General features: G+C 38.2%; 1 protein-coding gene across 2 annotated transcripts; it reads right to left on the minus strand.

Moving 5' to 3' along the window:
• Positions 1 to 3: 3 nt before the first annotated feature.
• LOC122824525 (U2 snRNP-associated SURP domain containing) lies at positions 4 to 12,997 on the minus strand. 2 transcript variants are annotated; one of them, XM_044105296.1, is made up of 26 exons: positions 12,881 to 12,997; positions 11,927 to 12,025; positions 11,712 to 11,826; positions 10,253 to 10,377; positions 10,095 to 10,165; positions 9,892 to 9,980; positions 9,719 to 9,754; positions 9,528 to 9,610; positions 9,149 to 9,314; positions 8,848 to 9,059; positions 8,460 to 8,503; positions 5,740 to 5,844; positions 5,571 to 5,637; positions 5,299 to 5,462; positions 4,127 to 4,289; positions 3,966 to 4,045; positions 3,793 to 3,880; positions 3,574 to 3,708; positions 3,303 to 3,492; positions 3,090 to 3,170; positions 2,961 to 3,012; positions 2,723 to 2,870; positions 1,670 to 1,780; positions 1,460 to 1,587; positions 1,191 to 1,367; positions 4 to 502 (listed from the first exon to the last, which is right to left on the minus strand). In XM_044105296.1, exons 1-26 carry the CDS (start codon positions 12,920 to 12,922, stop codon positions 364 to 366), a joined length of 2,910 nt encoding a protein of 969 aa, XP_043961231.1. In that variant the 5' UTR covers positions 12,923 to 12,997; the 3' UTR covers positions 4 to 363. The 2 variants fall into 2 exon arrangements, with proteins under 2 accessions (XP_043961231.1, XP_043961232.1); XM_044105297.1 differs by lacking the exons at positions 8,460 to 8,503; positions 9,149 to 9,314; positions 9,528 to 9,610; ... (5 more) ...; positions 11,927 to 12,025; positions 12,881 to 12,997 and having other exon boundaries at positions 8,848 to 8,972.
• Positions 12,998 to 13,995: the final 998 nt, after the last annotated feature.

Genomic DNA, 13,995 nt, shown 5'->3' on the forward strand with positions numbered 1-13,995 from the left:
TTGTTTATTAGGAATTCTTTTTAATGTGAACTACAAAAAGAGAAGTCGACAGCATGAATGTAAGACTTTTCCTCTCACACTACATGGGTGTGGTCTACCACATGGATGATTTCCATTGTAAGGTGGAGAAATTAGGACACACAAACACATTTTTTTTTAAATCTTTACAATATAAAACAGCAGTGGCCCCATCTATCTGATACACCAGATGGCAACTCATGCAACACCCTCCACTCTCTGGTGTTCGTCCGTTAACCTACAGCAGATCTTCAGCTGCCAAATCAGTCCACCTTTAAATCAAACGCGGCGCAGAAATGGGGTGACGATGAGAGGGGCTGGTTTACAAGTGAAAAACAAAAGATGTCAGTGTTTGCTCTTCTTAGATTTCTTGTGAGATCGGTGGGGGGATCTAGATCTGGAGCGGGACTTCTTGGTTGATTTCTTGGGTGTCCTGGAGCGTGACCGCCTCGATCGCTTCGGTGTGCGAGGTGAAGATGGAGATCTAGTGGGATTAAAGGGACATTACACATTTAGAGTTCCTAAAAACAGCTCAAGTTTTAAAATTCTCCCGTACCAATACGATTTAAACTATGTATTTACATGCACTTTAAAAAGAAAAGTTTATTTATTCCCTAGCTCTATCTTCCTGATTGGCATCTCCAGATGCTGCTTTAATATTTCCACTTAATTTTTCTCTCTGAATGCCATCTAGATTAACAGACTGGTCCCTCTTGTAGCTTAACATGCACACAGCATGATGCTGTCAACACCGCACTTCATATTTGGGATGGTTTTCTCAGGCCTGCAAGTTCTCCCTTTTTCTTTCATGCGTAGCAGTGGTCATCATGGTTATTTTTAGTTTCATCATATCTCATATGTATTTAGAAATCAAGGTCTTTGTCCCTGAGTTCAGTTTAAAACTGTGATCAGGATTTTCACAATGCTTTTGGAGTAATGGCTTCTTCATACCCTTTCAGCTGATGCTAGAAAAATACTCATTTTTCTGTGTGGGTAATGTCACTTAGCAGCCTTGAAGAGCTACATCCAGAGCTCTGTAAACTTTGAAAAGACACACGCATAACTAGGGGCAACTTAGAGTAATAAATTAACCAATGATCTTATTTTGAGACTAGACGGAGAAGACGGAATACCAGCTAGAATAAATGTTCAAATGCAGAGTGTGTGTTTACCTCTTGGACGATTTTTTGTTGCTGGACCGAGGAGAGTCTTTATGGGATGAGCGTGACGATGTGTCTTTAGAGTATGATCGATCGGAGCGTTCCGATCTCTCTGAGCGCGGCGAGGATGACCGGCCTCGTCTGCTGCCGCTCCTCGATGGGCTGGGAGAGCCGCTGTGATGCCGCTTTCTGAGAGGAGAGGGAGACAAGGCAGATGGTGCATTAGTCAAGATGAAGCTTTTCTTTTAGAATTCTGACTCTATTTAAAATGTCTGAATCACCTTTCTTTCCTGGTTGGTGTGTCATCCTTCTCCTTTTCCTTCTTCAGTTCTTTTAACCGGGCTTCTGCTTTCTCCTTTTCTTTTTTCTCCCTTTCTTTCTCACGCTCAAGTTTCTCTTTTTCTTTCTCCTTTTTAAAACCATGGCAAAAGAAGCTTGGTAATCGTTTTGTCCCGTGTCATATTAGACGTAACAATAACCTAGATTCTTACCTTCTGTAGCAGTTTGTCCCTGTAGTGCTCCACCTGCTCCTGGATACTCTGCCCAGCCTTCTTGGGTCTTTTCCCAGACTCCAGCTCATCCTGGAACTTCATGACTTTAACCTGTTGTCAAAAATGTATTGCACCATGATATCCTGCTACTATGCATTCTCCTCCCTGGCATAATCTTCTTGTCTTGATCTTTTAATCATTTTTGTCAACAAATAACCAGACCAAACAAATGCTAAACTGTGACAATACAACAAAATTCTCTGCACTAGAAAACAACAGTGCCAAGGGAATAAAAATCCTGCCATAAACTAGCAAAACAACAATATTAAACTGCACTTCTTAGGTTTATCAGAAACATTGTAAAATAGAAAATTGTTATAAAAAGATATAAGTAACATAAATGCTAAAAAGACTACTTCAAATGAATACATATAGTGGCCACAAAACCAGCAGACGGTAATAAAGGCTGTTTTACAGCAGCAGAGCAAATTATTTACGACCAGATCTGACAAGGAAGCAGTAGGAAAGTTCAACATATTTTTATATGATTAGATCCCAAACAATAACGCAAACTTTGGCCGTTTGAATGGAGGCCAGCTAAAGCCTCTATTAATTCAACATGCGATACTGAAAAGTTGATAGTTCTCGCTGCTGTGTTTTACATTTCAAACTGCGTTGCTATGATTCCTCGGATAACCTGATAAACCGGAATTTTCTGAATGAACGGAACAGATAATGCAGGAAGTTATTCAGCTCTACAAGTGTATTTTCTGTACTTAAAAGGAGACAGATGTGTGCCAAGAAACCAACTCAGTTAAAATGAGGAATCTACAATTTCTAATGTGAACTATGGTCAAATATTCAGCCAGATACTGCATGTAGAACAGAGGCTGACCAGTTGCTCCAAAAGGGTTTTTTTTTTCCTAAATCTTTTTGTGCTATTTATGTAAATCAATGCACTTCAAAAAGAAAACATTTCAATCAATCATTTAAAGCCCTACATTATTTAGACAAATATTTTAGTTTGTAAAATAGATTAAAAAACACAAAAACCTCAATCTCTCTGAGCTTGGTGCGTTTCTCCTCATTCATTTCAGACATCTTGGCTTTCATATCAGAGTCGTCTCTGATGGGGTTGGAGTAGCTCCGATTATCCTCTGAGCGAGGGCTCCTGTCGTCATCATCACTGTCTGCCTCACCCCTACAGAAATATAATAAGGTGGTGAAAATAGTCTGCAAATTCATAAGTATTTACCTTGATGAGCAGATGGAAAACAAAAAGCCATCTTACTTCTTTGATTCTTCCGGTTGCTCAAATATCTCCCATTTTGAGGTTGTTACAGCTGAGGAGTGAAGACGTTCAATTACAAAGACGGAAAAGATTAAATATGATCGACAGGCAGAGGCTTCCCAACGTTACCTTGAGCCTGTAACTCGGCCTCATCCACCGCTTCCCATTTTGAGGGTGCAACCTTGAAAGTCGCTCCCGCTGACTGATCCACTGTCAAAACCAAAATAAAAGTTATTATTTGGAGATTTGAAACAATCCATAATGATCATTTATATTTGGGAGTGTCCTGATCAGGACTTTGCCCTCCTCAGGCCTCTCTGTGCTGGTCCCGGCTTCACTCACAAGGTATTCCATCTAAGTCGTCATCAATGGACTTAATAGGAACCCCGTCTAAATCATCGAGAGGAGCTCCATCGATTGGTGCCCCATCAATGGGTGCTGCGTCAATAGGGACCCCATCCACGTCCTCCAGAGGGGCTCCATCTACAAACTCCCCCAGAGGAGCCCCATCGAGGTCTTCTGCAGGTTCAGGCTGAAACAGGACAAGGAGGAGAAAAATCAAGCATGATCCAAGTGAAAATAAAAATTTGGGGATGTATGTGTGATTTATTACCTCTACAACAAGAGGGACCTCCTTTTCCGAGGAGAGATTAACAAGTCCAAGGAAGATATTCTGCAGCTTAATGAGAAAGGGATCAGGGTACACGGCCCAATCCTCCCACGCCCGGAAACATGACATCACTCGTTGCTATTACGACAAAGAAAAAGGAAACAAATACATAAGCCGAGTGATATGAATCACCGGCAAAGTTTGATAAACTAATGCAGCTACCTTGAAGTTCTCGCTCTGCAGGTGTCCTTGTATTGTCTTGTATGTGGCGTTGAGATCAGCGAAAATCTGGCTGAGCTTCGTCTCAAAACTATTTAGAACAAAAACAGATTTACTCACCGAGATTCATTCATTTAAAATAACCAAATGATCAATTCTATTTAAACTAAACTTACTATTTTCTGTAGTAAGACGCATTGGATACTTTGGCAGAAGAGTTGTACAGCACATCAGAAACGAGATATAACCGTGCAATCTGAAAGATTAACAAGCAGCATGACGGTTAGAGGTCGTTGACGAATGTTTGGAGGGAGGCAGCACCGAGCTCTGGACGTGCCTTCTTTGGTAGAGGGGTCTTCAGAATGGAGAGGGACTCAGTGATACACTCCACAATCTCCTCAGCAGCTTCAGCATGGTTCAGACAAAACAGCATGGCCTCTGCCACGTCTCCCCTCCTCGGAGACAGACCGCGAAGCATCTCCTCCAGTTTGTCCCGCTCCCTGAACACAGCATCACTTTATAACCAAACAACGTTCATCCTGAAGGTGGCTAACTCCAGACCAAAACAGAAGGTATTCTGGTTGTTCTACATCTGTTGAATTGCATTTAAAACAGACTTGAATGGAATTATGCTGTACACAAAGTGAGGAGATAATTCAGCTCTGTTGGGACAGAAACATCTAAAACATGTTGAACATCACCCCCTAAGGACCGGAGTTGGTTCATACTCTCATATCAAATCCAGTAGCTCTCTAGCTAATCATCCATATTTCTTGTCCTCCACTTATTTGACGATGGATTGCAAGTCCTACCAGTTTAGAAGTGAAACCCAAACTTCCTTCTCAGCATTATATGGAGGCTCAGAAGGGGTCTTGGTGCAACCAAACGGTCTGACCTTGGCGGGCTCCTGATGCCTGACCCACCTGCATTGACTGTTTTCAGTGCAGAGGAGCAGATGCTCAACTCCAAGCTCTCCTACATCATGCAGCTACAAATTTGTATTAAAGCATATTTTCCCAATTTGTTGGGTCTTATCCTTATTTTGGAAACATTGATTCATTCATACAATATATGGCAGATTATGACCACTGGTCAAACAAATTACTCAGACTTTCTGCAGGTATAAATATATTCGTTTCAAAACCACATGTCCTTAAGAATGGTGTAGCATATAAGCTGAATATGAAAAATTTTAAGCAAAATTCAAAGACTCAATAGCTCCCCCTAGTGGATGTCATTCATGGACTCGGTGCATAATCTCATGGGGTGAGTTTGAGCCAAATCTGAGGGTGGGCCTATAAACTAGCACTTTATGTCTAATATTTGTGTTTTACTTTGAAAAAGGTTGGTGGCTTTTACAATTTATTATAAATAACTATGATAAGCCTTGTTTTTAAATTTGTTGGAGGTATAAAATCAACGCGAACATCATAAGTTAAGTTAAACAGCAAGGTAAAGTCTAATCATATTCTGAATAAAACGTGCAACCATTTTAGGTCATAATCCTACTCTTCTTTCAAGGAGCCTTTCTTGTTTCCCTCCTCCTCTTCCTCCTCTTCATCGCCATCATCATAAGGACCGTGTAGGTACGGATTAAGAGGAGGCGGACGCCATAGAGAGCCATTTTTAAACATTCTAAAGTCCTCTGTTCGCCATTTGGCCGGGGATTCACCCTGAAAAATGAAGCATTTACATTTAATATAAAGATGTAGAAACAATTGCAGGAAATCTGATCACAAGTTAAAGTTCAGTTTTTCTCTCTCTCAATTTTAACGACAAACCTGTAGTATAGTGTAGAGCTTCCACCGATAGTATACGTGTGCCGGGCTCTGGTTGTCAAATAAAAACCTGGAAAAAAACAATAACCACCATCAGTCTTAACTGTGTAAACAGTCAGCTAATAGTAGAAACTATAAGCTTCTAACATACTTATTGGGTAATTTAACTGACCTGTACATTGGATTGTTGATTTCTCTGTTCATGATCATGGCTTCAAACATTGGGCCTTCACGCACCACAAATTCGATCATGCGGTGGATAAGAGAGAGCAGATTCCTACAAGAAAGACACAGTTAAAGCAAACTGATTCAGACTGGACTGGAGTCTTGAGCACTACTTCCTGCCTCCCTCATTAAAGTATAAATTATGCTTTGGCGGTTTGACACCCACAACAGTTCTCTGAAAATTACATTACTTGTCATTTATAATTATGCCATTTATCACTGAAAACGCTGACGCTACGACCACAAACATCCACTTTTTGGGTACAACAAAAATGATCTGGAAAAGTGACACAAGCAGATGGTGCCTCAATGCTCTGGAAATGTACAATAATATGTTTTGTTTAAAGGAAATCTGATGGGAAAAACTGTTAAAAGGGTGTCAAATCACCAGTAACAAGTGAAGTATAACTGTAACTACATATTTCGGTCAACATTGATATAAATACCAAAAATTTTATTTTAACATGAAACCAACCATGAGTTTAAAATAAATTAATCTTTTCTATTACTTAAATTTACTCATGTGTTTGAAGGGTTTCTGTCACATATTTCAAACATTTTAAGACCTTTTTTATTATTATTTAAGACCTTAATGCCTTCCAGATAAAGAAGTTAACTTAAAGGCTTTTTAAATTATTCTCACTTTACTTCAAAAATTATTTTAAGATTAATTTATGTGATTGATGACATGTCAGTCCTATGAAATGAATAGATTTAAAGGCTTTTTAAAGACCCTCCAGAAACCCTGTGGTATGTTAAATACCAGTGTTCTTTAAGGCAAAAGTGCAACTGATTTAATTACATTGCACTGCCAGAATTGTATCAAATAAATGATCCTACTTAAAAATGATACAGAAAGAACAGAGGGAGCAGTACATATCTGGGGAACATGTGGGGAGCACTGAAATGACATTGTTATGACAAAAATATTTTGCCAATACAATGGCTTTTACATCCCACTCAACTCCAGACTAGTTTGAAGTTAAAAAAACCAAAAAAAAAAAAAATATGACAGGATTCTTTGCCTTACTTAAACAATCAACTGGTGGACTTTGTGTTGACTGAATATGGTGCAGAAGAGATTATTTAAACACTTGTGACGATTTTAAGGGAAATGTGTCCTGCAGCTTGAAAACAATCAGCCAATAAGACAAGGGGTGTCTTTCATTTGACAACACAGATAACATTTATGTGTATTGGAGCCGATCGTACCAATGGCGGGGTAAAATTCTGTATACTTTCCCAATCCATCCCATGAGGCTTTTCAGGTCCCTCGCTGCTGCAGACAGTTCAACTTGTGCTGCTCACCAAGGCCAATGTCAAAGGTCATTCGGAAGCTAATTCTAAAGTGGGTTTCTTGGCTGGGGGCCAGATTTACTGAGCTCACCCACAGAGTGACAGAGGCCAAGGGGGGAGACGGTCTGAGTGAGCAATGGCCTGAGAGGTGGCTTCAGATCTAGAATCAGCAGGTCGTGAATGTGGTAGAGCTCAATGTCACTAATCTAGATTAACACAATCAACTGTTTATGATGTGGAAGTATGAAGGTGGTGATGCTTTGTTATAGATTTAAAGGGAGGGATTTTTTGGAGTGAGGTTTTGTGATGCAAACCCTGGTTATTTCCTCATCTATAGTGGAGATTTAATTTCACAAACAGTTTTATTATATATATATATATATATATATATATATATATATATATATATATATATATATATATATATATATGTGTGTGTGTGAGATGCAGGAAGTCATTAAAGGAAAACTATGTACCACAAAATGCTGTACATGAAGATTCCAACCTATGTAGGCTAAAGAAACATTTTGGATTTGGAAGCTTTTTGAAAATCTCAGAGTAAAGGCCCACATTCTACAGAGATTGCCATTTTAATCATGCTAACCACAAAAAGTGCTAATATAAGCCACAGTAAAGCCACCTGTTCTCCTTATCAAAGCTTGTTTTCACAGCAGGGATGATCTTTTGAATTCGGTCCTTATATCTTCCTCTTCCTAAATGATATATCTTAATTGGCTAAATTCAGAATCTAAGCTTTACAAATAAAAATCAGCCATAAACAGTTTTTCATAAGTGCATCTCTAAACACAAGACCATATTGGGAGATGTTTAACGCCTAGACCTCCGTAAGAGACCAATGCATTTGCTAGTTTTTAAGACAGTGTATAAAATCTGTTTGATCGCATAAAATTACATCAGTGAACAAATGACAAGACAATTGGTTAATGTTGCTGTAATTATCTGAGACCAGAGCCCCTTCTTGACTAGCTGTTAGCTTCCACTACTCTCAAGATTTATCCACTTTTCAAATAAACCATTCAACATGAGATTTCTCAAAGGCATTTCAATTTCACTAAAAGCAAGGGAACCAATACTAAAAACCTCTCTTCAAAAAATCTCTACTCAACTAATCATTTTAAAGGAAAACATGAACAATGGAGATAAATGAAGGAGCAAGATAAAATGTGTGGGTGCTACATTGTGTTCAGGCATATAAACAGAGAATCCATTTGCCTCAACCATTGCTCATCCACACTGAGCTGCCCCCCTGTAGCATGCAATGATCAATTGATCAAACTTTTAGCTTCAAAATGGGATGTTAGGTTTTTTTCTATGTTTGTACACCAATTTGAAAAAAGAAAAAACATGTACCTTTCTGTTGGGATAACCACTTTGACTATGGCTTGCGACAGAGTCTGTATATGAAGTCACATCAGATAATAAACAATAGAATGTGAGTATTGTTAAATAGGCAACAGGAGAAAAATATAAAAAATGCATTTGAAACTTCACAGAGAGAACACATTTCCTGTTACTAAACGCCAAAAACCCATAAACACTTATGTATTAGACAAGCTAACTGAATATATCCAAACTTTTCCTATTAAAATCTAGTAAATGAAATTTAACAAGGAAAAAAAAAATCTAATAAACTATAAATAAAACCTGCACTGACTGCTAACTACAATACCTAGCACAATACCAGCACAAATAAACACTACCATATACCATGAAAGCTCAGGCTGACATTCTGAGTTACCTTCTCAAACTCCTCCTTGTTTTTAGGTGGAGGAATCATTGGAGCATTGGGGTTCTTTAGCCTCTCTCTGGGCTGCGCGTTGAAGGGTAGGCCGGAGGGAGGGGGTGGGAGTGTATGCTCCATCATGGAGGGAGGGATATATATGGGGTGGGGGGGAATGGGCACACCTTTGCCCCATCCTAATTTCATTTCAAAGTTCATGATCATTTTCCCTATAATTAAAGGAAAGCAGAAAAAAAGAAGTGTTTACATCATCAGGGTGTAAAATATGAGTTCTGCAGTCTTATGAAGAAAAAAGTACCATTTAGGTTCTTGAGGGCTCGCTCAGCATCCCTCCTGTTCATAAAGGCCACAAATCCACAGTTCCTCTCCCGAGCTCGCTCCTCATCCGTCCTCGGCCACATGATTTTCACGCTGGCCAGAGGGCCATACCGCCCGAATTCTTGACACAACATCTCCTCATTCATCTGTAATGATTCAAATACAAAATATTTACAAAAATATGCAGAGACAGAAATAACTATTTGCCAAACACATAGAATTCTCTGCAGGATTCTATATCTGGAATAAGCAGTATTTGAAACTACAGCATACAATTCAATTCAAAGCTGTTTCACTAAGCTTCTTTGTCTTATTTTGCCTTTCAATATGAGTCTGGGGGAAAAAAAAAACAAAAAAACCTGTGGATTGATGTTTCCAAGATACAAGTTAGTAGTGGATGGATCGCCGACATCATGGGATCCTGGCGCACAGTCGTCCAAAACTGCAGACACAGAAACGAGAAAAGAATTTGCCGTTGCTGTCTGAAACCTCGACTCGATTTCTCAGCAAGTTGGAGATATTCACGGTCACTGTATTAAGTCAAAATTACCACTGGACGGACGGTTTCTTCTTGAAGAACCATCCGCTAAAAGAAGCAGAAAAGCAGTATAAATTTTGTTTCAGGGTGAAAGGAGCACATAGGGGGTGGGGAGCTGAGTGAGGCGTGCTGGACGGGGCCGTGTTAGTACACAGAAGACATTAAAGCAGCTTAAATTCACTCACAGGAGCGTCTTCCCTCCGATCCAGGCAGAGGCTCGAAGCGACTAACGCGTCCTTTCATCCTGTGTCTTTCATCCCTTTCTTCTTGGATTCTGAAACAAGTGGCACATATTGAAATTCAATATATATATATTTTGCTATTTTATTTTTTTAAAAACACACACACAGACCAATAGAAAGTAATAGTGTCACATGATAAATCATACTGTTTAAGTTCTTCTTTAAAAAGTTCCAAGTTACTCTTCTTCTTCTCCTTTTCACTGCCCTTTTTTAAAGTCTGAAAAACAGAAACATATTATTACTAACAAAATAAATTGTAAAGCACAAACAAGGGACACAATTAGTTGACCTTGAAAGCACTTACATTTCTTTTGTCTGCTGGTAAAAACTGAGATGGAGTCTCCAAAGGCAGGATGCTTTTTGGCTGGGTCTCAAAACGGGATTTGGGCTTGTATAACTTTCCCCTTTTGTCATCAGAAACTGATTCCTCTGAAAAGACAAACCGTATTCTTATTTCAAAATCCTCCTGTTACTATTTTGGTTTAAAGTAGAGAAGCGCCCAGAAATAGCAGGATGACTAGTATTTTACCCTCATCAGAGATCAACTTGTCAGAAACTAAAAATCCATTCTATTTGCCAGTCTTTGAACAGAACCACAACAAAGCAACCAGAAGCAAAATTAACAACAACACTCTTTGGTGTGGGAGTTGTTGCTAAAAATAAAGATGCAACTTAATTATATTTTCAGGATGAGTGGTGTCAAAAGAGAAGTTAGAGGAAGCATGTGGATATAGGAGGTGTTAATCTTTCTCAGTGTCCTCTTCCATGTGTCACTGAGCATGTTCGATTAGCAAATGTTGACAGTTTTGTAGTAAATCTTGAAGTTCAGGTAAAGAGCTACGAACTACACAGGGAATACAACCAATATAAATACTAAAAAAAAGTTTAAAATGTCAATTCTGGTCTTTTTGTAGTGCAAATGTATTTAAGATCTGTGTAACGCCAACTGCTCTCTCTTACTCTTGACTTTATCTCTGCAGCATGCATGAAGAAGAACTAAAGATTGACTACAGAAAGGATCCTTAGGGCTCACAAAAATGCAAGATTGTGATACATTACTTTTTCAGAAGTGCAAAAGAAAAAAATAAATCAGAATACAGTTATATTTTAGATTCTTAATCTTTTTAATATGGTTTTATCAAAGGATGTATTTCTCTATTTAGTTATTTATAATTCTGAGATTTAGAGAATTGCTTATTAGAAATCTTCAACCCTATAAGCCACTCTTATTCTATTTTTAGTCTGTTTCTTCTCAGGCAATTTTTTTTTTTTACTGTACAAAAACCAATGCAGTTGCATTCTAAAATGTTATTCAGACAAATTTAAACCCAATATGCTAAATTTTAGGAGAAAACTTCCTAAAAAAATAAATATTGCATTCTAAAATTAGAAAACAGATAATATGAGGGATTTAGAAATCTGTCAAGATGTCTGATAAGTGGATGTCCAGCTCATATAAAAAGCTTTTGCATTGTTTCTCAACATATAATGCAACACTACTTCCTATCAAAATAAATAAAACTATTTCTAATTTCCAAAGCAATTTAACACAATTATCTCCCACAATTGGTCTGTTTTCCTTCTTGGGCAAAAATGTTCTTTCTTAAATTAATACCTTGCCCCTGCAATGATTATCCTCATGTACATTTTCTTATGTTAAAAAACATAAGTGGTATAAAACATAGTAATGCCACCTTGTGCAGCATGACGCACCATTATTACAGTTTGTAGCTATATAACTGATAACAGTCCAAACACTGTACCTTTGGATGCATTTGCAAGACCCCCTCGGACAAATGCTTTGACTTTGCTCTCTCCTCCTCCTTCAAAAGCAGCAAGAAACTCTTCATAAATCTCAGCCGCTGCTCGCTCATCTTCCTGAATACGAGAAAAATCAACAAAAAATAAGGAGACATGGAAACCTTTTAGAAACTGATTACATGAGTAATCTTAATTAAAAAAAGAAGTGCAAACTTGCCTTTTTCTTTATTTCATCTTGTTCCTTCTTGCTTAAAGTTCTTTTTGCCACAGCCATCTTACCAATGCTGAAAGATTTGAGTTTGCTCTCAAGCAGCGCCTGTCGATGTAAACAAAGAATAGCTACGTTTCAAGGCAATGTTTACCAGGGCTCAGAATGACAATTTCTATAAGCAACTGTAACCTGGTTGTATGTCTCTTTTGTTATAATTACACAAAATGTATTTGTTTTGGTTATTTGTACGATTATGTACTGTTTTAAGAAAGTTTTTTGTGTTTCGGGACAATAAAAATAATCTTAAAATAAGAAAATAAGGTTACACAACAACACATTCAAGTAACCAGATGCTGAGCTGGGTATGCTCAGTGTTATTGTGACAAAATGACAGACACTCTTGACAGCTAATTTGTGCATAACTGTAACTTATAACGATACGTATACAATGAAAACTGCAAAAGACAGACAAAATATCTGTTTAGGACTGTATGCGTTTCGTTTACTGTAAACTTTCTTCTAAGTTACAGTCTGACGTCTAAAAATTAACCAGAGGCCTAGCAGCTCGGTGCAAGCTGCAGCGGGACTGCTTGAATCCAGCACGCTGAGCTACAAACGTTACCATGACGTCTGCTCCTTAGAAAGAATATACATTAAGTTTTATATTTAAAAATTTATCATTTGTGTGGTGACTACTTTAAGTTATCAGCTTTGCTTTGATGCGGTTTGTAAATAGCTACACCGACTTAGTCGCGGGATGCATTAGCTATATGCTTAGCCTAGCTATGCTAGCATGGATAGGTTTCGTTAGAGCGAGGTGTCACTTTTCAGTAAGCGCGCGTAGCTCTTGCGGCAGCTACCATGTTAACACCAAACGTTTTTCATGAATCTAAAAAAATACCCAGCTTTCACTACGATAGGAACAGATTAGCTAACACGAGAACAAACGGTAAATTTCACCTTAGCGCTAGCTTTTTGAGAGCCAGGCGTTCGGTCCGCCATCTTTCTGTGCAACTGAAAAGAAAATCGATCACCGATAGCAGCTAAGTTGAATGCACAGGACCTACAATCGAATGTCGAGTCAGTGAGAATGTTGTGTTTACTAAACTAGAAAAAACAATGAGTAATTCACATTTTAAAAAAATTAAATATGGCCTTCTATGATTTCTCTTGATATCGAAATCTGAAAGAAAAGGATAACCTTTTTGGATTGCATTTGATATCTCAGAGTGGTTTTGTTTTTTATCAGAAAGACATGGCTTTGGAAAGTAACACAGACAAATAGACAAAAATAAATAAATAAATAAACCTTCTGGCAGGCAAAACACTATGTGGCAGTCAAATAATAATAACATGAATGCCACTTCCCTACTGAAAACATTTAGGTGGTGGCAACATAATGTTGTATACATTAAAATGCAAAAATAAATAAAAGTATATTGTTAATTCATTTGAGTCTGTTTTGGGCTTTCAAGGCTGCAGCTCTCCGTGTTTCTTGGAGACCTTTTTTTTCAAAACGTTTTCCTTTCACTGAACTTTCCATTGATGACATCTTAGGTTATATTATTTATTTATTTTTTTTCTTTTGGGGGGAGGGGGGGGGGGTGAGAGATTGCGAATTTACTCTTTCTTTCGGAATTAAACCAGTTTTGTGTTAAATTGGAGACTCACATTTAGAGTGTCATAAAACTCCAGCAGGTGGCGCTTTCCTGCCACCCACTTGAGATTGACATCTCATCGTCTTTTGACGTTCGTGACGATTTTTCTTTGTCGTTATTCAAATTAATATTGCTTTTCTCCATTTTTTGTCTTAGCTGGACTAAATTAAATTAAATTGAACTGCAATTCCCTAAAAAGTGGAATAAAAATTCCTCCTTGGGGCCCCCGCCCCAAGGAGGAATTTGGCTACAGTAATGTGAAATCATGCATAAAAGTTCAGTCAAGTTTAATCATGCCATCTTCTTAGTGCTTTCCTGGCCAGGTGAAGTAAGAAGATATTATACACACTTCCGGCGTCCTCTCCACCCTCCTTTTTTATTACTCCGCCCCCTCCTACATCTCTGGACTAACTCTAT

Source organism: Gambusia affinis, linkage group LG21 (assembly GCF_019740435.1).
Source record: "Gambusia affinis linkage group LG21, SWU_Gaff_1.0, whole genome shotgun sequence".
In the NCBI taxonomy this organism is placed as follows: Eukaryota; Metazoa; Chordata; class Actinopteri; order Cyprinodontiformes; family Poeciliidae; genus Gambusia; species Gambusia affinis.

Bases quoted from the DNA above. Each gene is read 5' to 3' on its own strand.
- LOC122824525 (XM_044105296.1), bottom strand. From the start codon at position 12,922: ATGGCGGACCGAACGCCTGGCTCTCAAAAAGCTAGCGCTAAG. The intron at 9,981-10,094 runs GTATGATTTATC...CACTTGTTTCAG, and splicing joins TTTAAAGAAGAACTTAAACA to AATCCAAGAAGAAAGGGATG. The intron at 8,504-8,847 runs GTAACTCAGAAT...CTTCATATACAG, and splicing joins ACAAGGAGGAGTTTGAGAAG to ACTCTGTCGCAAGCCATAGT.